Here is a 23,185-nt window from a genome sequence, read left to right on the forward strand (position 1 = left end):
AAGGTTATGACCCTTCTATATGAGGTCCTTTTTGTACGTTGACATGTCTTCCTTTGACTATAAAGCCGTATATTTGTGGTGTACGGAATACCTTTTGTGTCCAAAGAATTAAAGATATGGTTTACATACGTTGATGGTATGACTTTATTAAGAAGCCACAAAACTCCCACTTCAGTGCTTAAAATAGGCTATTGCATACATTCATTTCACATATATCAGATTTCATACAACCGGTTTCCTCTGAAAAAAATTGATATTTAGAATAACTATCAAATTAACATCTATTCCATAAATTTATATAAAAAGACAAATAAAAGATCTTGGATGAAATATTCTATATGGACAACATATAAAACATTGATGGACATTGTGCAGGACAGAGAAAACAAAATAGTGAATAAATCAAGCAATAATAAAGTTAGCAATGTGCTGCTGTACCCCAAATAATTAAACAACAGAATAGTATTTTTTTTCTGGTTGTTCTTCATTCTTTACTGATAAACTTGGGAATTATTTCAGTCCATATACAAGTCATTAATTAGCTCTTCTTCAAGCAATGACAGATAATATGCAGATCCTCTACATATCGGAGACATTGGATCACAACTACTGTTGTTTACCTTTTGCTTGGATTATTTCCTTTAGTTTGTATCTAGTTATGATTTGTGTAAGAATATAACAATTAATAATGAGAAAGAATAATCCAGCTATCCACACTTGTAAAAATGTGTTTTTTCCTTCAAATTCCAGAAAATAAGCTGGAGAAAGCCACAGAGCCTACAAAAAAACAGAACAGTTTTAAAAGAACAGTCTCGAATGTAGACAAATTGAAGATTGATATGTTTTTTTAATTTCAGGGTATACAGTCATGAAAAAAAATGTAGCAAGTCCTAAAATTAGGCAAATGCATCCTCAGATAAACACCACATGACATATTACACCATGTTGATATTTACAAAGACAAAATGCAGAAGCAGTATGTGAAAAGCCACAACCTTACTACTTCTATAGGAATAGGAGGTTAAGTAATAGGCTAATCAAATGCACTTGATTATTTAATCACCTCTACAAAAGCAGGAGGTTTGTAAATTTGCTGGTCTGGAACTTTCAGGTGTGTGTTAACATACTGACAAGGAGAAAAGACATCAGCAGTAGTCCTAGTGAAGAGATTGCTGCTTGCCTTCAATCTTGGAAGGAATATAAGGCAATTTCCAAACAATGTGAAATCCATCATTCTTCACTGAGATTATTCACATGTGGAAAACCTTTAAGAGAGTTGTCAATCCTCCTAGAGGGCCTGGGCCCGTTACAGTCACTGAGACAGCCATGAACTTCTCGGTATATCAAAGATTCTCCAGAATCAAATGGGAGCCATCTGTGCGACAGCAAAAATACACACAGAATTTTTTACTGAAGTAACCTCTACATTTAGGCTTAGTATACATAGTTTACCCTACGTTTAAAAGCCCATGATTGAAATTCCCACGCATTCCAGTGGGCTAGTCCACACGGGGTGTTTTGTGGGCAGCATGTATTTGAGTGTTAAGGCCAAGTCTACACAAATTGTTTCCCCAGCGTTTAAACTCCCATATTTAAAATTCCCATGCATTCCATTGGGAAAGTCCACACTAGAGCATTTGTGGGCAGTTCATTTTTGAGTGTTAAATAGATAAAGGCTTGTAAATGTATATAAAGGTTGCCATTGAAATAAATAGGTGCTTTTGGAAGTGTTTATAAAGGCTTCAATTGGAAACAAATGGAAGAGTTTACAGGTCTTCAAAGCAAGCCTTTAAAACATGTCCTAACACAAAAATTCTTACAAAACCTAGCATTAAGGTTTCCCCAAATGTTCCTGAATATGCCATAATTCTATTTCCTTGTCTGTAGAAACTGAATCTTACATATTAGTTAAAAGCAAACCTACATTTATGGATATGGCAATTCTGCTGTTCTATGCTTTGGGATTTATTACTTAAAAAGAATCATTTTGACAGCATGAAAACTTAGTAACAATATATAACAAGCTTTACCTGTCCGAAAAACCACAACATTAATAAAAATGTTCCATGTCCCAATGAAATCTTCAGTTCAGGCATAACAAGTGGCAGGAGACAGAGATACCAGAGGAAATACTAGAAAATAAAAGCAAAATAATAAAATTGTTAATGGTGTCACAGACATGTTATAAAAGATGAGGTCAGTGGCTTTCTAGTTTTAATGCTATGTGCAAAAACCCAAATGTTTGACTGAAATTGTTTTGTGTTGGCTAGACCTGAAGCAAAAACCTGATAAACAATAATTAAAAAGCAACTTTATTAACATAACAAGCACCTGCAGTCTGTCTATAACAAAATACAGTGATACCTCGGTTAACAAAGATAACTTGTTCCAGGATCACATTTGTTAGCTAAAATCTTTGCTAGCCAAAACGTGTATTCCCAGAAGTTTCTAAAGAAAATCATTTAATTTGTTTTGGACCACAATTTAAAGAAAGTTTTATAAAAATAGTAAAAAGCACAATAAAGTCAAACTCACCAAAGGCTGATATGAACAGCTTCCCCCAGTAACATCAGGTAACAGGTACATTATTTTAATAAATGCAATTAGGACAGATGTTTGTCTCAACATATTATTATGCAGCATGGTGTCAGTTACTGTATAAAATCCTCACTGTGAGTTAATCATAAACAAAGCAAAAGAAAAAAAAAACAAAACAAAAACTTTATGAAGCCTCGATATTCATTACCTTTTGGAGCAAGCTGTTCTTTGATATGCAAAAAAACAACTGCAGAGTTTGTCTTCGTCATTAGAGGGTTACAAAAGGTAGCAGAAGGGACCCTCCAAGATCACCCACAACCTCAGCTGTGTTTAGCAAGAGATTTCTTCTGCAAGTCATGCAAACCGCACACAAGCAGTCCTGCACACAAGCAGCAGGGAAGCCCCATGTTTGTATGTAAAGAATAAATGCTATAAATGACACCTACCTGTCAAATTCACAGCTGCATGGAGCGTGCACCGTACTGACACTGGTATGAGCAGAGTTTCTCTCTGTGACACTCTGGGAGCCCCTTTCTATATAGGTCAAAGCATGTATCTCTCTCACTTTGTGATACAGTATATAGGAAGTACTTATTGGGTGTCTGTTGGGTTAGCACAATTTATTTAATATCAATTATGTCTCACCAACAATAATGCTTTATCAGTATATACTGGTATATGTATACCAGACATGAGGTCATCTTAAAGGAATGCAGCATACCCTTTAACTGGTATCCTTATAAGGTAAAATGCTGGTTAAAGGATGATCATTGGTCAGTAATGGTCAAACACTGGCCTTTGTCTTGGTTCCTGAGTAGTTAAAAACACAGTGTCACACCTAATGAGGAGTCTTGACCAGAAGTAACTGTATGCAACATGTTTTTTGATCATCTGCCAAGCCATTAATTTGGAAGACTCCTTGGATGAATGCAACTCACTTCTGTAGCTAAGTATTTTTGTTATATGTAACTCTGTTACTGCATTGTTTTATCTATCTGTCTTTATTATTAAATAGTATATTCTTTCAAGTCTTTGTGTTATCTCTCTTTGTACACTTCAAATTCAACCCATCAATATTTGCATAAACTGTCACAAATTATATCCGTGACATAACAGTGTCTTACTTCCTGCTTTTTTTATTTCTACATTCGGTAGCCGAGTCCCATAAACAGTGAAAAAAAATGTATTAGCCGAAGAATTCGTTAGCAGGGCTACTCGACCCGAGGTATCACTTTACAGTTTTATTTTTAAACTTTGGTCAGTGTTAGGGCATGTTCAGACCTCTGGTTTTTAGGCTTTTGTAAGCATTTTTACAGTTGGCAAATGCTTGAAATTGTCTTGTAAATAGTTTAAATGAAAATCAATGTGCAGGCTTTTGCGGGTTTTAGGTTTGTTCATAAACTCAATTTAGCGTCTTTTTGCCATCCAAACTCGCTATCCACTGCTCATAAAAGCTTATGCAGGCATGTAAGAGATTTTGCTGCAGGCTTAAAATAAACGTTTTTAAAGCCAAAGAATGGCTTGCGGAATGAAAAACAAAAACAAAACAAACCCCCCCCCAAAACTTTTTTTTCAGGAGTTTAAAAAGCCACATCAAATGCCTACAAATGCCTGTACAGGCTTTTGTAAATCGCTTGGAAGCCTAGCTGTGAAGAGTAGGGTTACAGGAGTGGTTAACTGCTACATTTTAAGGAAGCAGGTCTGAATATGTCCTTAGCTTAAAAATATTATTGTAGAATATTGTATTTTCAATAAATTTGTATTGAAAAGACAGAAAATAAAAACAGACATGTTACAGTTCAAGAATATCATCTCCATCTACTACCTGTATGCTTGACCCAATTCCCTCTGATCTACTCTGTGCCCACTCCTCCACCCTGGCCCCCGCCTTTACCAAACTATTCAACCTCTCCCTTTCTACTGGTATATACCCCTTTGCTTTCAAACATGCCATAATTCTCCCTTTTCTGAAGAAACCCTCCACTAGACCTTCGAGCTACCGTCCCATCTCCCTTTTCCCATTTGTCTCCAAACTCCTTGAGTGCCTTGTTTTCAAAAGACTCACCGGTTACCTGAGCAGCAACTCTCTTCTTGACCCTTTCCAATCTGGCTTCAGAGCTGCCCATTCCATCGAAACAGCCCTTACTAAAGTGGCCAATGACCTCATCAGAGCTAGGTCTCAAGGCAACTTTTCCCTCCCTCCTCCTCCTTGATCTCTCTGCGTTTGACACTGTTGATCACCCCCTTCTAATCAATCCAAATCTTGCACTCCATTGGTATCAGTGACACTGCTCTCTTGGTTTGCTTCCTACCTGTCTGACCGCTCCTTTCAAGTTTCTTTCAATGGTAACTCCTCCTCTCCAACTCTCCTCCCTGTTGGTGTTCCCCAAGGGTCAGTCCTTGGACCGGTTCTCTTCTCTCTGTACATCTCCTCACTCGGTAGTCTCATATCCTCCTTTGGCTAACAGTACCATCTGTATGCTGATGACACTCAAATCTATCTGTCCACCCCTGACTTGTCTCCCTCAATCCTGGGCAAGGTCTCAGGCTGCCCGTCAGCCATCTCATTATGGATGTCTGACAGATTTCTGAAACTCAATCTGCATAAAACCGAACTCATCATCTTCCCCCCCCTCAAATTCCAAATCTCCCCTTGACATATTCCTAACGGTTACCAACACAACAAGGAAATTAGGGTTCAAGGTACGGAAGCGGACAGTTTGATGGGCAGAGGTTTTTATGTTCTAATGATGCCATGCTAATGAAATTTTAGGGGTTTATACATCTGTTCCCCACTTGCACCTACATTTTCAGTTTCCTGCACCTCCCCATTCCAGATAAATTGGGATTCAAAGAACAGAAGCAGAAGGGGCAGCATAGTATTACAATTATAGTTTGGTGGAAGGTAGGTAAAATATTTAGGGGGCTCACCCCCATGCTTCTTACTATGTAAGTGGCCCCGGGGGTCCTTAATTTGCATTTTCAATTTTGGGCTTCTAGGTGCACTTTCTTACAAAACAGCAACCCAAATTTTCCAATTTCCACAAATTTTTAAACTCATGAGCCCCATATATTGAAATTCTTGAAATTAAAAAAAGAAATGTTGGTTATCAGTAGCTATGAGAGTCCCCTGTGTACCCTAAATATTTTAGGTAATTACAACCAACAATTTAGGAGATCTAAAGGATTGAACGCAATGAGTTGTTAGGCTGCAGAACATGACAAGCAGACTTTACACACACAGAGATCATACTGCGGCTGGATAAATTTCACAGGAAGGTTTTGTCCTACCTGTCTGTTGTCTGTCCTACCCCCATCTGCGATCACATGCATGATGCTCTTTGTGTTACCTAGGTATACTAGGAGGTGACATCTGAAGGTAGGCTGAATTCACACTGGCAGTAAGGTTGCATTTGCTGCGTTTACCCCTCTTTTACCTCTCGCCAGGAACCACTGCTGCTTGAAAAACTGCTGGGCCTGAAAAGCCCAGCACTTAACGCCTGTTACTAATCCCAGGTGCCCAGAAGTTATCATCGGTTACCAATCCCAGGTGCCCAGCAGTTATCACTGGTTACCAGTCCCAGGTGCCTAGAAGTTTCCAAGAATTAGTCACTCAGGAGGGGCATTTTTTACTGCCAATGTGAACTAAGCCTAATTTGTTAAGCCACATTGATCACAATATTACACTACTACAAGGTATTACACTATTAAAACATGGAACTCAAGGGAGTTGGATTAAAATACACAGCACTGGACTGTTGGGGTATAAGACAAAAAAATGGCAAAAATTGTACATTCTAACAAGCCAGGCATTAGAAAGTTGGAACACAGTATAGGGGGCAGGTAGAACACTGATACAATAGCAGGGGTTACTGGATAACAATGGCATAAATAACTAGGAGCTCCAAATTTGCCGTGTCCAGCCCGGCTACAGTTTCCCCCCACCCGGCTGAAAAAGATTTCTGGGGAGAACACTGTAGTCATTCATCTCTCCCCTCAGGCATGTGGTCTTGGTGTCCCCTTTTGATTCTGTCCTCTCATTTACCCCCCCCCCCCCCATATTCAGAACATTTCCAGGTCCTGTCACTTTCAACTGTGCAACATCTCCAAAATCCGCCCCTACCTGTCCCCAGAGACCGTCAAACTCCTTGTCCACACTCTTATCTCTCATCTGGACTACTGCAACATCCTCCCTCTCAGGTATTCCACTAACCTGACTCTCTCCTCTACAATCTATTATGAATGCTACAGCCAGACTTATCCATCCTTCCCATCGCTCTTCTGCTGCATCTCTTTGTAGTTCCCTTCATTGGCTTCCATTTCACCTGAGAATCAAATTCAAGCTCCTCTGCTTTGCCTTCAAATCCCTACACAGCTCCCGTCCAACCTACCCTTCTGACCTTGTAGAAAAATACTCCCCCAGCTGATCTCTTCGCTCTTCCAATGACCAACTAATGACTTCCTCACTCATAACCTCATCACACGCACGGCTCCAAGATTTTTGTAGAGCTGCCCCAACTCTCTGGAATGGTCTCATTTAAAAGAGCACTCAAGACACAATTTTACAGATGTCCCTACCTGTCTCTTAAAACACTCACTACTTCCTATCACTCCATATCTCCACTCCCGTTGTGTGAGACTTCCCCCACCACCTAGATTGTAAGCTCTTCAGGGCAGGGTCCTTTTTTACTCCTGTGTCACTGTCTGTCATTTGCCACCCCTATTTTATGTACAGCGCTGTGTAATATGTTGGCGCTAAATAAATCCTGTTTATTAATATTAATATTATTAATAATAAAGAATATAACAAGAAAACATACAGAATCATATAACTAACTTGAACTTGGAACAAACCCATAGCAGTTCAAATATCCTATCAAATGGTGAGTACCATGGCTTCCAGCTAACTTTTTTTCTGTAATTTTTATTATTAAATTAGAGTGTGGGAGGGTAAAGGGAAAAGAAAACAGAATGGTCATACTTAAAATACTGTAACTGAGAAATAAAGATAGAAGAAAAACATTACATTTTTGGACACATCTCAGATAATGCATACAAAACCAGAATGGATATCAATATTATAATGTAATATAATTGGAAAACAAAGATCAAGAGCCCTCTAGTGTCAGCATATCATACCAAGAGGTATGGCGGAAAGTTCCAATAATATTGGGGAGCTGTGTGGGAGTTGAAGTAAATTGGAGAAAGGGCATCTAAACTGCAAAAAAAATCGGGAAGTATGGGTATATGGGTGCTGGATAGCTTCTGTTTTGTTTAAAACCAATAATGTGTGCAGCTTTTGAATCAACATTTGTATTGTTGGGGGGTGAGCGTCCAACAATCTTTGCAATACACTTCTATAATTGCCAAAAAGCACAGCTTCTCAAATTGGAATAATGCCTTGGTAGAAGATTGTGAGAGGTAGGGGCGTGCAGGGAATGGAAAAACATTGTATGCGGAACCACCTCTCTAGTTTGTCGTCAACCACTGTATAGACTCGAAAGTCTTTTGCGGAAATATATGTGGACAGGTCCACAATGCATGTTCTAGAGCAGTGGTCGCCCACCTTTTTGGACCTATGGACCACTAAATGCACAGACTCCGGACTGCGCATGCAAGTGAGGAATGTGTCACGCAAAGGAGAAGAAACTTCCCCCAGAGTGACGTCATGATGCCAGAACTAGCCCACTCTCCCATCACAGGTCTGAGCCTTGAGCCTACCGGGCTCTGTCCGAGCACAATAGAAAGCGGTTAAGCAGGCAAGTTAAGCAGGCAAGAATTAACTCACCAGTCAGAGACGCAATCTGTCATAGTTTAAATTACATTGATATTATGATTCTAGTACAAAGCACTGCAAATTATTTCCAAATGAAAAGGGGTACAGTTTTTGTCACACTAAAATGAAATGAACAATACAACAATGAAACAGAAGAATAAATATTACTAACCTTAAATGTTAAAATAAAGTGTGTTCTCCTTTAACCACTTATTAACCATTAGTTCACCTTGGTTAAAATAAAAGGCAAAAACTTTTTTTTTTTTTTTTTATTATATGTTATCCTCTTTTTGGTGGATGAATTCTAACTCATGGAATGATCACTGGTGTTACCAGGCATGAAAGTAAGTTAAAAATCATAATTTCTGTGGCCCTCACATTACCACAGTTAATTTTAAATGAAACAACTCAGATGCAGTTGAACTGCAGACTTTCAGCTTTAATTCAGTAGGTTGAACAAAAAGATTGCATAAAAATGTAAGGAACTAAGGCTTTTTTTTTTTTTTTTTACACAGTTTATTTCAGGAGCTCAAAAGTAATTGGACAATTGACTCATTTGTTATGTCATTATCAATGAAGCCGATCTGAGAAATTGCTACAATATTAGGAGTAGCAAAATCTACAGTTTGGTACATCATGAGAAAGAAACAAAGCACTAGTGAACTCAGCAACGCCAAAAGACCTGGACGTCCACGGAAGACAACAGTAGTGGATGATCGCAGAATAATTTCCATGGTGAAGAGAAACCCCTTCACAACAGCCAACCAAGTGAACAACACTCTCCAGGAGGTAAGTATATCGATATCCAAGTCTACCATAAAGAGAAGACTGCATGAAAGTAAATACAGAGGGTGCACTGCAAGGTGCAAGCCACTCATAAGCCTCAAGAATAGAAAGGCTAGATTGGAAAAAAAAAAAAAACAGAAAAACATTCTTTGGACAGAAGAAACCAACATCAACCTTTACCAGAATGATGGCAAAGAAAAGTATGGAGAAGGCGTGATCAGCTCATGATCCAAAGCATACCACATCACCTGTAAAACATGGCGGAAGGCAGTGTGATGGCTTGGGCATGCATGGCTGCCAGTGGCACTGGGACACTAGTGTTTATCAATGATGTGACACAGGACAGAAGCAGCCAAATGAATTCTGAGGTGTTCAGAGACATACTGGCTGCTCAAATCCAGCTAAATGCAGTTAAATTGATTGGGAGGCATTTCATAATACAGATGGACAATGACCCAAAAGATACAGCCAAGGCAACCCAGGAGTTTATTAAAGCAAAGAAGTGGAATATTCTTGAATGGCCAAGTTAATCACCTGATCTGAACTCAATTTAGCATGCATTTCACTTGTTAAAGGCTAAACTTTGGACAGAAAGGCCCACAAACAAACAGCAACTGAAAGCTGCCCGAGTAAAGGCTTTAGTTCCTCACATTTTTATGCAATATTTTTGTTCAACCCACTGAATTAAAGCTGAAAGTCTGCAGTTTAACTGCATCTGAGTTGTTTCATTTAAAATTAATTGTGGTAATGTACAGAACTAAAATTTGAAAAAAAACTTATAATTATTTGGCAATTGAAACAAATTGCACCAGAGGATCCTTTTTTTTTCACCAAAATGTGTGCTTGTACATTTACAATAACTGTTTTGGGTACTTAAATACTTACTGATATTAAATCTGTATCACATGAATAAGGTGGGTAAATTACCTGGGACGTGCATACTTTGTTGAAGCTCACAAAAATAGAGATGTTAAGAAAGCTGCAGAATGCCTGGTCTTTATAATAGGCTATAGATACCACACATAGGAGAAGAATCTGAGGAAGAAAGACCACGAGACCCATGCCAACGCTCCAGTCACTTTCAGCTGCAAGGTACATCATGTAGAAGTATGGGGAGAAATTGTGACGTATATCTCTTCGAGTCAAATGATACAGGTACGTGTGTTCAAGGAAATCCCAACCATAACTGTGAAAAAAAATATATTGTTAACAATAATAAAATTAGGGTCTAAGGTCTGAAAAGAGTTCCTGAAGAGGATCTAACCTGCCGTTACTATAAGTTACTATATGCATCATACTTACCGTCCCCAATAATAAATGTACCCTTACCAAGTTTAAAATCAGCCCCCCTTTCTGCAGTTCATGAAAAGATTGTAGCTCTGTTAATGAACTACCTTAGCATGCACTGAAGCTACAGAATACCAAGCAGAAAAAAAGTAGAACTTTGCTTTGAAATAGAAGGGAGAATTACAGTAATTTCTATTGAGACGTGCAAGCATGCCATGCTTGACAAGTGCACCTGGGGCCCCAAAACAAGTTTTTAAGATATTGCAGTTAACCAGTCCTTAGCTGAACTGCCTACATTAGTTTCCTTATTTCAGACTGTGTTCTCTTTGTTTTTACCTAGTAATCATGTAATAACACATTTCCTGTCCCAGGGTGGCTACGTGCATTCGTTTATTTTATTTATTGAAAAAGCAGCCATGGTAGCCACAGGGGCTGAACTTTAAACATGTCTGCCTTTATTTATTTTCATTACATGAGGTGTTTCTAGTTTTCTAGTTTTGCTTCCATTTCATCTCAAAAGGAATTGACACTGCATGATCAACAGACATTTTATGTATTTGTTGAAAATGTTCTTAACTAGGAAAAAAAAGTAAACTTAAAAAAAGGACATCTAAGGACTGGTAATCTGTAATAAATTATATTTTAGTTTACGTTGTGTTACATTTTACATATCAACAAACATCTTAAGCTGCAAACAAAAGTCCTATTTCTTATTATTTTCACAACAAATAATTGAAATGTATGACTATCTACAGTATTTAAATTAAAGTGTAGCTATACCAAAAAAGTTATCCTTACTGGGAAAATTACCACTTTATTTGCCTAAATGACCAATGTCAGACACAAAGGGGTTTATTTAAAATGTTTTCACCAAAGATTTATCCAAATTTATCTAAAACATTTTTTCACAGTGGATTGGAGTACAAAAAAGTTTAAATTAACTTTTCCCTACAATTTTTACACTTTTTAATGTGAAAATGTGTAAATTTTGGAAAAAGTTAATTAGGGACAGTCTTAGCATCTGGGTATATAGCTGTTGCTAGGAAGTTGGGACACCAAGCAAAATCAAAGACACAGCTAGCTGACATCAGCCAATCCTAGAACATCCACCACCTAAATCTTTCTGAACAAATAATTAGAAGACCATGTAGTTACCCCTGCAAACCTGGCCTGCTTTAAGAAGGTCCAAGATGTGCATACCACCATGGTTGAGTTAGCAGAAACATGAAAAGGTGCTCCTGTTTCCTGGCAGAAGAGATCTACAAAAGACAACATCCTTAGACAAAAACTGCCAACTATAACTGTTTGAGTGTGACTCCTGGTTTTTCCTTTACCTTGGCCCAGCCTGCCTGCAACCAATTACTCACCCTTGTAAAGCTCAGCAAGACAATCAGATTCAGGTTGGTTAACCACTCTTCAGTAGTACTTCTTAATCAAGGCTACTTCTTTAAGTAGTTTCTACAGGGAAATGTTACTAGTCTAGGATTGCCATCACCTGTGCCTGTCTGGACCCACTTCTTGTCACCATTCCACTTTTCAACCAGGTATGTAATAATACCACCGTGCCTTGTCAGCCAGCAGATTTGCTTTCCCACACAGATTGTAAAGACCTCGTAGGAAGGCTACTTTCAATTGAAACACTAGATTCTATAATTGACTGTTATCCCACCACAGCATGCTCCATCTAATTTGATAACCTCCACTTCTGTAGGGGTTTCTTCCCCAGATTAGGAGTTGGTTTCACCTACAGGTATGATACCTCTTCCCAAGCCAGGAGTGCCCACTGCATCCCATGGGAGGATGCCACATATTTAAAGCTTTCAGAAACTCAAGCCAACTTTACTTTGATTTTTGATCACACATATTCATCTTAAAGGCAACCACAATAGGGCTTCTCATTTTTCTGTCATTGAATGAACCCCAGTCCTGTCACATTACTGTTAAAGCAACGCCCCCTGGCTAGTGATGCACGATTACCTGGGGTGCGGAGTCTAAGCATCTCCCAATCTTCCCCACAGCACCTCACAAGGGATGTTGGGCCACTGGACTACATTGCTGGGGGAAGAACACCAGGTCGCGGCCCTGTTGGGTTAGAACAATTTTTTATTATCAATTATGTCTCACCAACAATAATGCTTTACCAGTATATACTGGTATATGTACACCATATATGAGGTCATCCTAAAGGAATGCAGCACATCCTTTAACTGGCATCCTTATAAGGTAAAATGCTGGTTAAAGGATGACCATTGGTCAAGTACTGGTAAAGCACTGGCCATTGTCTTAGTACCTGCCACACCTAATAAAGTAGTCTCAACTAGAATTTAATGCATACAACATGTTTTTTGATCATCTGCCAAGCCATTAATTATGGGGACTTGGGTGAATGCAACTCACTTTCGCAGCTAAGTATTTTTGTTATATCTAACTCTTTGTTACTGCATTGTTGTATCTATCTGTCTTTATTATTAAATAGTATATTCTTTAAAGTTTACTTGCAAGTCTCTGTGTTATCTCTTTTCGTACACTTCAAATTTACCCATAAATATTTGCATAAACTGTCAAAATTATATCCGTGACATAACAGGCCCCCAGGCTCTCCCCACCAGGGGTGAGCGGCACAAAGGGCTCCGGTTTACAGACTGAGCAGAGTAGGGCAGGTACAAACATAGGTCAGGGCAGGTGGAAGACAAGCGTGGTCCAGGCACAAGAACAGGTCAGGGCAGGCAGCAGACAAGCATAATCCAAGTACAAGCACAGGTCAAGAATCAAAAAGGGTGCGAAATGGCAGATAGACTAAGCAACTCAAAAATAACAAGGTTGAGGAACCAGCAGCCAGAGCCTGGATTCAGGAAGGTATAAATAAGGGTAGCAACCAAAAGCAGGACAAGGTTGGAACTAGGAACTTCTCTGCTCATTGGCTGCTGCAGATTTCCTGAAATCCCCTTCAGCTGAGCACAGCCTCAGACACAGTGCAGGGGATGCTAAAAAAACAGACATCTTTGCTAAAGGGGGGCTCAGGATGCTGCAGGATGTTGGACAGATGATCTGCAGGTGGAGTGGTAACAATTACCTACTCTAGCTGATTAGTCCTGTACTAGCAACCACATTTTTTTTAAAGCAATGGTACGGCTATATACCAATCAACAATGTGCCCAAGAAAGTTATGGTTTCCTTTAAAGTCCTTTCTCAACTGTCAATCCAATTGGAGCACAGATTACAGGAAAGGTGATGCTTGGAAAATGGATTTCTGTGTTTTTTTAAGCTCAGAATGTAGGATGCTACTAAGATAAGTGACAAAACATCTTCAACATTATAGAATACATCTACTGCAGTTAATGGTGGCAATAGCTTAATTGTGGAACACATCCACTATTAATTTCCGTAAGATTAAAACTAAGAAGTCATGTATTGGGGTTCATTACATATCTATGAGCCCTACTTATTGTTTACAAGTTCAGAAAATATGAGAACCTTGTGCAAATTTGGTATGTGCAAGATAATCTGACCATAGGAGACCCCTATATCCCCCTCCTCACCTTGGACCCTCACTCATTTACTTTCCATAGCTGTGTTTATCAACCTTTTTAACATGATGGAACCCAGGAAATAACTTTCAGGTCTTCAGGGAACCCCTGCTATAATTACTATAGCTACAGCTTACAGTACATTAGTGTGGTAATCAGTGGGGAGAATCCCTCTTACATTGCTTGCCAGTGGCAAGAATGCCGCTACCACTTTTGGCCAAAAATATCATTGGTGTCTCTTCAACTGACCTAGGAATCACAAATTTATCATCAAACCCCTAGCAACCTCTGAATGAACCCTATGGTTCCATGGAATGCTTGATGAGAAACATTGGCTCCATAGGGTATTTCACCTCTTTTTATTCTTTCTCCTGATATTTCAAACTTTCATCAAAACTTTAATCTTTGGCACACCCTCACAAGGACATATACCAAATTTAATGCATAGCTTTAACCTACTAGTCTCATGGACTTTTACATCTCTACCTTACACTTAAAATAAACAAAAGCCAAAAGAAACCAAAAAAAAACTTACCTATAATAGAAAGCACAATTTAGAGTCAACAATGTCAGACTCATGACAGATCCAAAGACAAAAACCTCCCAATTTAGCAGCCACCTGAGGCTTTCCCATGCCGTTCTAAAATATCTGAGTGTTGAAAGTGGTTTTTTTTGTCTCTGTTTTTTTTTAGTCTTTTGTAACTGTAATGACAGTACAATTTGTAGAAGAAGTGCCGCTGGGTAAATCTTCATATGCACAGAGAAACCATAAACAAGTGCAGCTCTCACAAGATCCCGCTTCAGTGCATAATACAATGCTGCCAGGACAAGCACAGCCAAAACTGATTCTGCATTTCCTCTGCTGGATACAGTCATTGGTAAAGGGTTAAAGAGCCAGAAAGCACTATACTTCTTTGCCAAGGAGTTGTCTAATCCTTGAAGTCTCAAAATTCTGTGAATTAGGTAAGCTGCAACTACATCACACCACACAAAAAACATCTTTCCAAATAGTTTTGAAATGTAGATGTTTGGTGTTAGCATCCAAGCAAGTAATGGGGTGTAGCGATATGTTGCTCTCTGGTAAGGTGAAAATCCCTGAAAGAAAAAAACTTTAAAAAATCATATAAATATTAATATGCTTTTTATATAGATGTTTAATATTCATGTGTAAGGCTATATACATAAATCAAAGAATTTAGTAGCACATTGATTGGATATTGGTTACATCATCTGTAAAAGAACAGAGCTGAAGACTAGTGAATGGAAGGCAAGTATAAGGCCAACTACACACTGAATATTTTCATGTCTAATACAAGAAAAAGATTGAATTGAACCAGTTCTGAAGGGGAATCAGCAACTGGCAAACTGTATGCAACCAGTTTCTGGTGTCGTGTACAAACACTCAAATTCTGATTGCTTTCTAAGAAAAATGGCTAAAAGGGAAGAATATTGTCTACATGTAGTCAGTATCCAGGGCTTCTGGTCATTCAACAACAGACTGGAAAATACTAAAGATAGAGGAGCAGAAATGGGAAGGAAAAACAGATCACACAGTTAAAACTTACAGATAGCTTGGACTCCCAAAAAAGCTCAATTCTGTAGCCAATAATTATTTGGTAGGTGTAGTAAACAAAAAAAGAGAAGAGCGAGAAAATGCTAGCATTATATTGCAGGAATAACATAAATCTAACAATTACCTGAGTGACATATTGAGCAGCGTCTGTGAATACGTGATAATCAATATCGGTGTATTTCACCAGCATTGTATTGTCCTGGTAAATTCCATATATCACAAGAACTATTCGGACAAAGAATGCAATCAAAAATAACCATTGTTGTTCCAAATTGTGTGCAAATGTTATTATCTTCTCCATTTTCAATGATCTATATTCTAAAAACAGAAAAAAGTTTTTCCCATTTACAATTGAATCTACATCAAAGGACTAGTACAAATATGTTTGGCTCAAGCAGAATCCCATGTACATATTTTCATCAATATCATGGAACATTTTAATAAAATTTATATCTTACAGTTTTGAAAAATACATAAATAAATTGAATAAAAATGGAAAGAAAACAATTATGGAGGAGAATGCATGCAGCTACTAATAGTGAATGTGTCCTAAGCAAACCATATACCACCCATGAACAAAAATGCTCCCAAAACTTTACCCTTAGCACTTAAAACAAAAGAAAACAACTTTGATTAAAAAAAGAATAAACTAGCAGCATTTAAAAGAACTATGAATAATAATAAAAAAAAAATATACATGTATAGAAGCAATATAAAAACCTTAGAGAAGGGGTCCACGGACTTTTTGTTTTTAATGATAGTTCACAGTTCTTTATACTACTCGGGGGCAAGGCTAGGAACCCTAAACCTATTATATGAAATCAAATAAAACATCTCTAACATTAAAAAAATCATTTCTATAGTCAGCTTTCCTATAATTCAAAAAAAAAAAAAAAAAGCATATATAATGCCCTATTACATAGCAAATGCAGATAACATGTCCCCAACATAACTAGTACAGCCAGTAGGATGGATGGGGAGATGATAGCTGAAAATATACAATAAATATACAAGCCACATCACAACTTTCTGATGACAGTGATATACAGATGACAACAGTACACTAGTTCCATGTAATGATGATCATACAATCTGCATATTTAGCAGCACAGCACAGACATAACACTGTACAGAAAACCATTGACATTTAGCATGATACAGCCACATGAATGCCACTACAACCACATCCACTATCTACCAGTTACCACAAGTGCAATAAGCCAGCTTAGTTTTCACACAGTAGAGGGGCAAAACAACTAGTCAGTCACATGGTTGTTTGGAGCTTTCTGACAAGCTGGTAAGGGATGGAAAACTGGCTTAGCTAGTGAATTACCAGCCACATGAAAACCAGTACCATGGAAATCAAAATATCCTAGAAAAAAAGTATTCCCTCTCAAAATGAATCCCCAAGTCCTAACAACGTCAAATGATTTGGATGACATTTTCAATTACCACATGTACCAAAAATGCCTATGTTAAGTAAACATATTTAAATGAAAAGAAATTGCAAAACCCATGTAAAGTTGCCATGGTGCTAGTTTGCCATTGGCAATGCAACTTGCATTAACCACCTTAACAATTTTATCCTGCATGCATTAAATTGTGCTAAAAGGGCAATGAAGCACTCCTAAAGTGGGACAAACACGGGTTAATTTTGAGCTATATGATCCAGATTACAGGAAAATGTATTTTTTTTAAATTATTTACTAATCAAAAAAAAAAAATAAAAATAAAACTAAATTGTATTCAAACTTGCTATGAAAGCCCCATTTGTCACAAAAACAATGATGTATATCGGTTAGGGTAAGATGTTAATGGTAGGATATAAATGCTAAAGAAATGCTCTGGAACTTAGGGGGATTTAGGGAGAAAGACTGGGAACTCAAATAGTTAAAATTTCCCAGCAGTGTGGAACCTACAACTTATGGTATAAACAGATGAAATACTGTTTTAGATGCATTTGCCTGCCAAGTTTTTACAGTTACCTCTTTATGAATGCTAAAAGTATTTTCATTTGCACATATTTCCTCTCAATAGCTTGGAAAAATAACATACTGCAGCCTTGTATAGCACTGGACAATATAACATCATCCGAAGATGACGGTTTACTAAAGGAAAAAAAAAAATAAAAAAAAAAAAAAAAAAAGAGTTACTAAAACTTTGGCCCTTACTCAAAGAGACATTTTGTCTGATAAAGGCAAAAAGGGAAGGAAATCTCCAGGTAAAAGCAGACAGCTACAGCAAGTACTATACAGAATTATCTAGTACCAAATTGATCTTTGGGCACATAGCACATAATGCAAATGCTTCAAAGGGTAGGTACTTTACAAAGTAACGAACAATTGCCCTGGCTGAGATTGTTCTCCTCTCTGTAACAGCCATAAAAGACCAGGGCTAATGTTTGTACACACATCAGATTATTGTCACATGAAACAAACAGATGCGCTTGTCGAACGAAAATCTAACTTATACAGCAGTTCCTTGATTTTGTTCATCCACCTGTAGTGGCTAAGCGCAATGGGGTGTGGTTTGCTTGTCTTCCCCCCCTCCATAGAGCAGAACAGAGCTGTGTACAGCACTTGTTTGTTCATCTTTCACCGGAAACAATCACAAAAGACTGACACTGGAAACAATCAGCAGATGTCTGATGACTATATGGGACTTTACCCCTGGGGATAAGATAACGATATATATCTATTATGCATTGGCAACAGATAAGGTACCGTATATACTCTTGTATAAGACAACCCGTGTGTATGCTCAAGTCAAAAATTGATTGACTTGGGTATAAGGCCAGGGTGGGAAATGCTGCAGCTACTGGAAAGTTTCAATTTTCAAAATAAATACCAATAAAATTGCATATTATGGCCACTACAGTCATATTAAAGTAAACAAATACCATAGTCAGAATTTAGTGGTTAGGTAGGTATACTACTTACCATACCCAACCACTAATTTCTTTTTAACCTCCCTGGCAGTATGTTTCTGTCCGGAAAAAGTGTCTCAAAGCGGTACAAAGCGGTATTTATTTATATTTATTTTACATTGTAGGCCTAAAATTCATAGGCATAACTCACCAAAATATTTTCAATATTTATTACATTTATTATTAAAATTTAAATAAAAAGAAAACACCCAAAAAATAGTGTATAATGTAATAAAACTGTACAGTAGCTTATATAATATATATTATATAAAGATTTCTTTGTATTGGACTCAATACAGCTATTTTTGTATTGAATCCAAAACTACGGTAAATTATTTGAATTTCCCGCCCCTCCTGCCCGCTCGGACGACACCGGGGGAAAACCCCATAGAATGTCTCTGCATTCGTCCACTGAAGTCAGAAGAAAGAAGACATGTCCGTAGGAGCTGGGGGGACCAACAGGATGCCGGGGGACGACATCGGAACAAGGTAAGTGGGTTTTCTTCAGTAGTAATCTGATGTCATACAATGATGTATGACAATCAGATTGCACTGTAACGGTATTTACTACCTTTCGCTCATTTGTATTTGGTGCCAGAGTTACGCTGGTGTGTAACTGCCATAACTCTGAGATAACTCCAGTCTATCAAGTTCAACCACTAGGGAAATAAACTTAACCCAGATATAAAACCCTATGGACATGATGGCCCAGAGGAAGGCAAAAAACCCCTGGTACAATTTGCTTCAACAGGGGAAAAAATTCCTTCCCGATACCAGATGTTTCCTGGATCAACAGCCTGTTATCTAGGATGCTTCTAAAAAAGCATCCAACTTTTTCCTAAAGAAATCTATAGTAGTTGCTGAAACTACCTCTGGACCCTTGCTTTTCATTTGACATTTCTATTTACTAAATCTGTTCTTTGCAAAGTTCAACTTCTTGTAATGAAGATATCAGTTAATTAAAGGGCAGGAAGTTAGGCATGTAGACATCGACAGGATGATTTGATGAAGTTCAAACCGAACATTAGAATAAAAGGAGGAAATGTGTTTTTAGTGACTTGAACATCGCATGGATGTTGCCAGGTGGGCTGGTCTCAGTGTTTCAAAAACTGCTGAACTGGGATTTTAAAGCACACTAGAAGAAAACTAGAAGACCTTGGGAGGCCACTTTAGTTTCAGTGTAATTCAGACTGTCTCCCTTACTGGGTTGGGTCGATCTCCTAGGGATATCTGCCCCAAACAAAACGCCCCCCAGTTGATCCTGCTTGCATCTAATGTAATTGTTCTGGACGGGGTGAAACCTTCATTGGGGCCCACTATGTCATAGTTACAGTTAAGACTCTATTGACCATGTCTTTAGGGTATCATGTCACCATGAATGACTGTCTTACAGGCTTGCCTGATTCTTCTCAGAGTGGCTGGCAGAATGTGTTTATTCCTGAATAAAAACCAATAGTAAAACCAAACACAACCCCCCCCCCCCCCCCATTATACTAGGTCTGTGTAGGAAGGAGACTCTTCTCTAGATTCATCATTCACCAAAGTTTTTCAATGAAGAGATGACGAGTTTGATAAAAAAAAAAAAAATCTCTTTTTGTCTTCGAGAGACCACATCTTCAAAAATGACCTTTGTGAAAACTCTGGATGACATGGATAGACCGAAGGGTGTACCACTGAAATGCATGCAAAGCAAAGGAATTTCTAAAAGTCATGATGTGGAGGAAAAAGGTAATAGGTGTCTAATTGATGGAAAGAAACCAATCCGCTAACACAACCGCTTGAAGGAGGATTTATGGAGGCTCCATCTCCAAGGATCTATTTGATTCATTGAGTAGTTTCATATCTAGACTTTCATCAGTTTGCTTTAAAGGAATGGGAAGAACCCCCCATGAAACAATGTTCTTAAGGTACAGGCATAATTACCCTGTGACAACAAGGTCTTCACATGCATTTTTTTTTCTATCAAGAGCAGACCTCCTACTTTGTCACGTTCTTTTATCATGTATCAAGCTCTATACTGTAAAAATTGACAAAAGACGGGAGTAGCCAAGGGAGACCTATTTAATGTGTTTGGGCTGACCACTTATAGACTGGGTTGGAAGCCTGTGTGATAAGAATAGATTGGGCTTCTTCTTCTAAGCCAGCCAGCTTAGAAGAAGCAACCGGCCGGCTTCTGCTCCCTCCGTGCGTGATGACGTCGGCGCGTGTGCGGGAAATTCAAACTGAAACTCATTCAAACACATTTTTGTATTGGATTGAATACAAACTCCTGTATCCAATCCAATACAAAATAATTAAAATAAATACAAAGTATGTAATTGGTAAATTCAAACTCTCATTTTGTATTGGATTGGAAATTTTATTAAAAGTAATTTTTTTTTACATGATTGTGTGTTTCAAACATTTTTTATATTCATGATATCTACTAGAACCCTTGTTCGGACATATTTCTGTAAGTTACAGGTCTACAATTTAAAAAAAAAAATTTCATGTAAAACAGTGTACCGCTTTTGGTACAGAAATCTAGACATCAGTGTAACACCCAGGTGGTTAAGGAAAAAGTATTCACATATTGTGTCTGTGGCTCCACATACAAGAATCCTATGGCATACATAAAAGATAAAAAGCTTTCATTAAGGTGTCTTGCAAGCATACCCATTAGGCAGATTTCAGGATTCACGTTTTGATCCAAACATAGAGATTACCATACCTCTGAGCCACAGATAGAGTGTGTGAAGATTTGTTGCTTACATTTATCAAGCACTATACTATGCCCTGAGGGACCAGAAGCAAAATTCCCCTTCAAGGTGACCTTTAGCACCAAACAGGGGGGACTTCACCTGGATGGTGGACAGACAAAGATTTACTCCAGCCAGGTAAGTGGCTACACTAGTGCTAAAAGTATACAGGAGAGGAGGAAAAAAAAAGGAACACTAAGTGTATGGACTACCTTGAATTTACCTAGTTAGGTCCCAAGAGTGGGAGTTGAAAGGGATTAACCCATCGCATGCTGACATGGAGTGGCCAGGAAAGGGAAACTATCCAGTGAGCAGGAGTTCCATGTGTGTAACTGCCTTGTTTATGCCAGAGGGGAATGGCCAGACTAGTTTGATCTGGCAACTAACCACTCCTTACAACCAAAGTATGCAGAAGAGCATCTCCAAACACAACGCGTTAAACCTTGCAGCAGTTGTGCTACAGTAGCAGGAAGCCACATCAGGTGCTACTTCTGTCAGCTGAGAACAGACATTTGAGGCTACAGTTAGCACTGGCTTAACCAAATTGGATGAGTGGATTTGGGAATGCTTTGCATATAACTGAGTGCATCATTTCTGCTGTGACATTTGGATGGCAGAGTCAGAATTTGGTGTCGATAAAACAAAAGCATGGATTCATCCTGCCTTGTAACAGTTAAGGTTGCTGCTGGTGTACTGATGTGTGATGATATTGTCTTAGCACACTTTAGGCAGTGTACCCATTGTAATGTCATAACATGACAATGGGTTCACTGTACACAAATGGCCTCCGCACTCCAAATTTCAAACCAATATGGCACATGGTGGAATGAGAGATTATAAAATTGCAGCAAATGCATGTCAATATAGACCAAAATATATATATCTATAGCACAAAGAATTATGGTAGTTATAATTATAACCCAGTACTAGAAAGATGTACCGAATAAGGTGGCAGGTAAGCGTGTCTAATATATAATATACGCTAAGGCTGCATTATATATATATATATATATATTTATATATATATATATATATATATGCCATTGATCCAGAGTTGTTCTGCAGTACTTAATCTTCACCCAAAGCATCACCAAGCAACAGGAGAGGACTGAAAAAAGAAAATGAGTAAACAAGTTAAAACTCAAGTCTAAAGGCAGTCAAAAAAGAAAAATCAATCCATACCATAAGGTGTGGCCTCCAACTTTTTAAAGCAGACTTATCACAAGAATTTTTACTTTACATAAAAGGGTAGACAACTATTTTTTGTACGGTAAACATTATTTTCTTTAATTATTTTGTTTTAACAAAAAGGGGTGAACCCTCTCCCTTTTTATCTTTATCACTGCGCAGTGCCACATTGCCAAATGTGTAAACATTTTTTATATTCATAATATCTACTAGAACCCTTGTTCGGACATATTTCTGTAAGTTACAGGTCTACAATTTAAAAAAAAATTTCATGAAAAACAGTGGATCACTTTTGGTACAGAAATCTAGACCTCAATGTAACGCTCAGGTGGTTAAATTAAATGTATTGTTATTTTTTCATTATTTTTTATAATTATTATTTATGATTTGTGTTTTAAACTTTATTATACCCAGGAGTTATAAGAATTACAGGCCTAAAATATTACACAACACATTTCCACACAAAACATTTGACATAAAAATACTGATATATTCAGATGCCAGGGAGGTCAAACAATTTAATATTGAGAAAAAAAGTCTATATTAAAACGAACAGTTTTATCGAACAGTACATGACTAGTTCACCAGCCAAAAGAAAAATGAAAAACAAATTTCAGGGAAGGGTAATGAGTGTTTTTGTATGACTTCTGTCAAATGCTTAGATTCCAATGCTACGCACCAGTGACTGAGAGGAGACCCCATCATCTTCCGGGAAGAGCTCTGATCATTTGGATTTTCCCTCCGCCTATGGAGTCACACGGAAATCACATGACACGAGGAAGATTCGTTGTATACGAGAACGAGAGGCGGGCCGCTCGGTAAGGGGTGTGGCTGTGATACCTTCCG

General features: G+C 38.0%; 1 protein-coding gene across 4 annotated transcripts; it reads right to left on the minus strand.

The window, feature by feature from the left end:
- Window positions 1–126: 126 nt before the first annotated feature.
- Window positions 127–23,177, minus strand: PIGM (phosphatidylinositol glycan anchor biosynthesis class M). 4 transcript variants are annotated; one of them, XR_011920872.1, is made up of 7 exons: window positions 23,019–23,177; window positions 15,612–15,805; window positions 14,450–15,009; window positions 10,028–10,286; window positions 2,031–2,132; window positions 1,181–1,375; window positions 640–777 (listed from the first exon to the last, which is right to left on the minus strand). XR_011920872.1 is itself a non-coding variant. In XM_072411937.1 (6 exons), exons 2-6 carry the CDS (start codon window positions 15,786–15,788, stop codon window positions 607–609), a joined length of 1,269 nt encoding a protein of 422 aa, XP_072268038.1. In that variant the 5' UTR covers window positions 15,789–15,805; window positions 23,019–23,177; the 3' UTR covers window positions 127–606. The 4 variants fall into 4 exon arrangements, 2 of the variants coding, with proteins under 2 accessions (XP_072268038.1, XP_072268039.1); XR_011920871.1 differs by having other exon boundaries at window positions 645–777; window positions 1,064–1,375; XM_072411937.1 differs by lacking the exon at window positions 1,181–1,375 and having other exon boundaries at window positions 127–777.
- Window positions 23,178–23,185: the final 8 nt, after the last annotated feature.

This window comes from Pyxicephalus adspersus, chromosome 5 (assembly GCF_032062135.1).
Source record: "Pyxicephalus adspersus chromosome 5, UCB_Pads_2.0, whole genome shotgun sequence".
Taxonomy (NCBI): domain Eukaryota; kingdom Metazoa; phylum Chordata; class Amphibia; order Anura; family Pyxicephalidae; genus Pyxicephalus; species Pyxicephalus adspersus.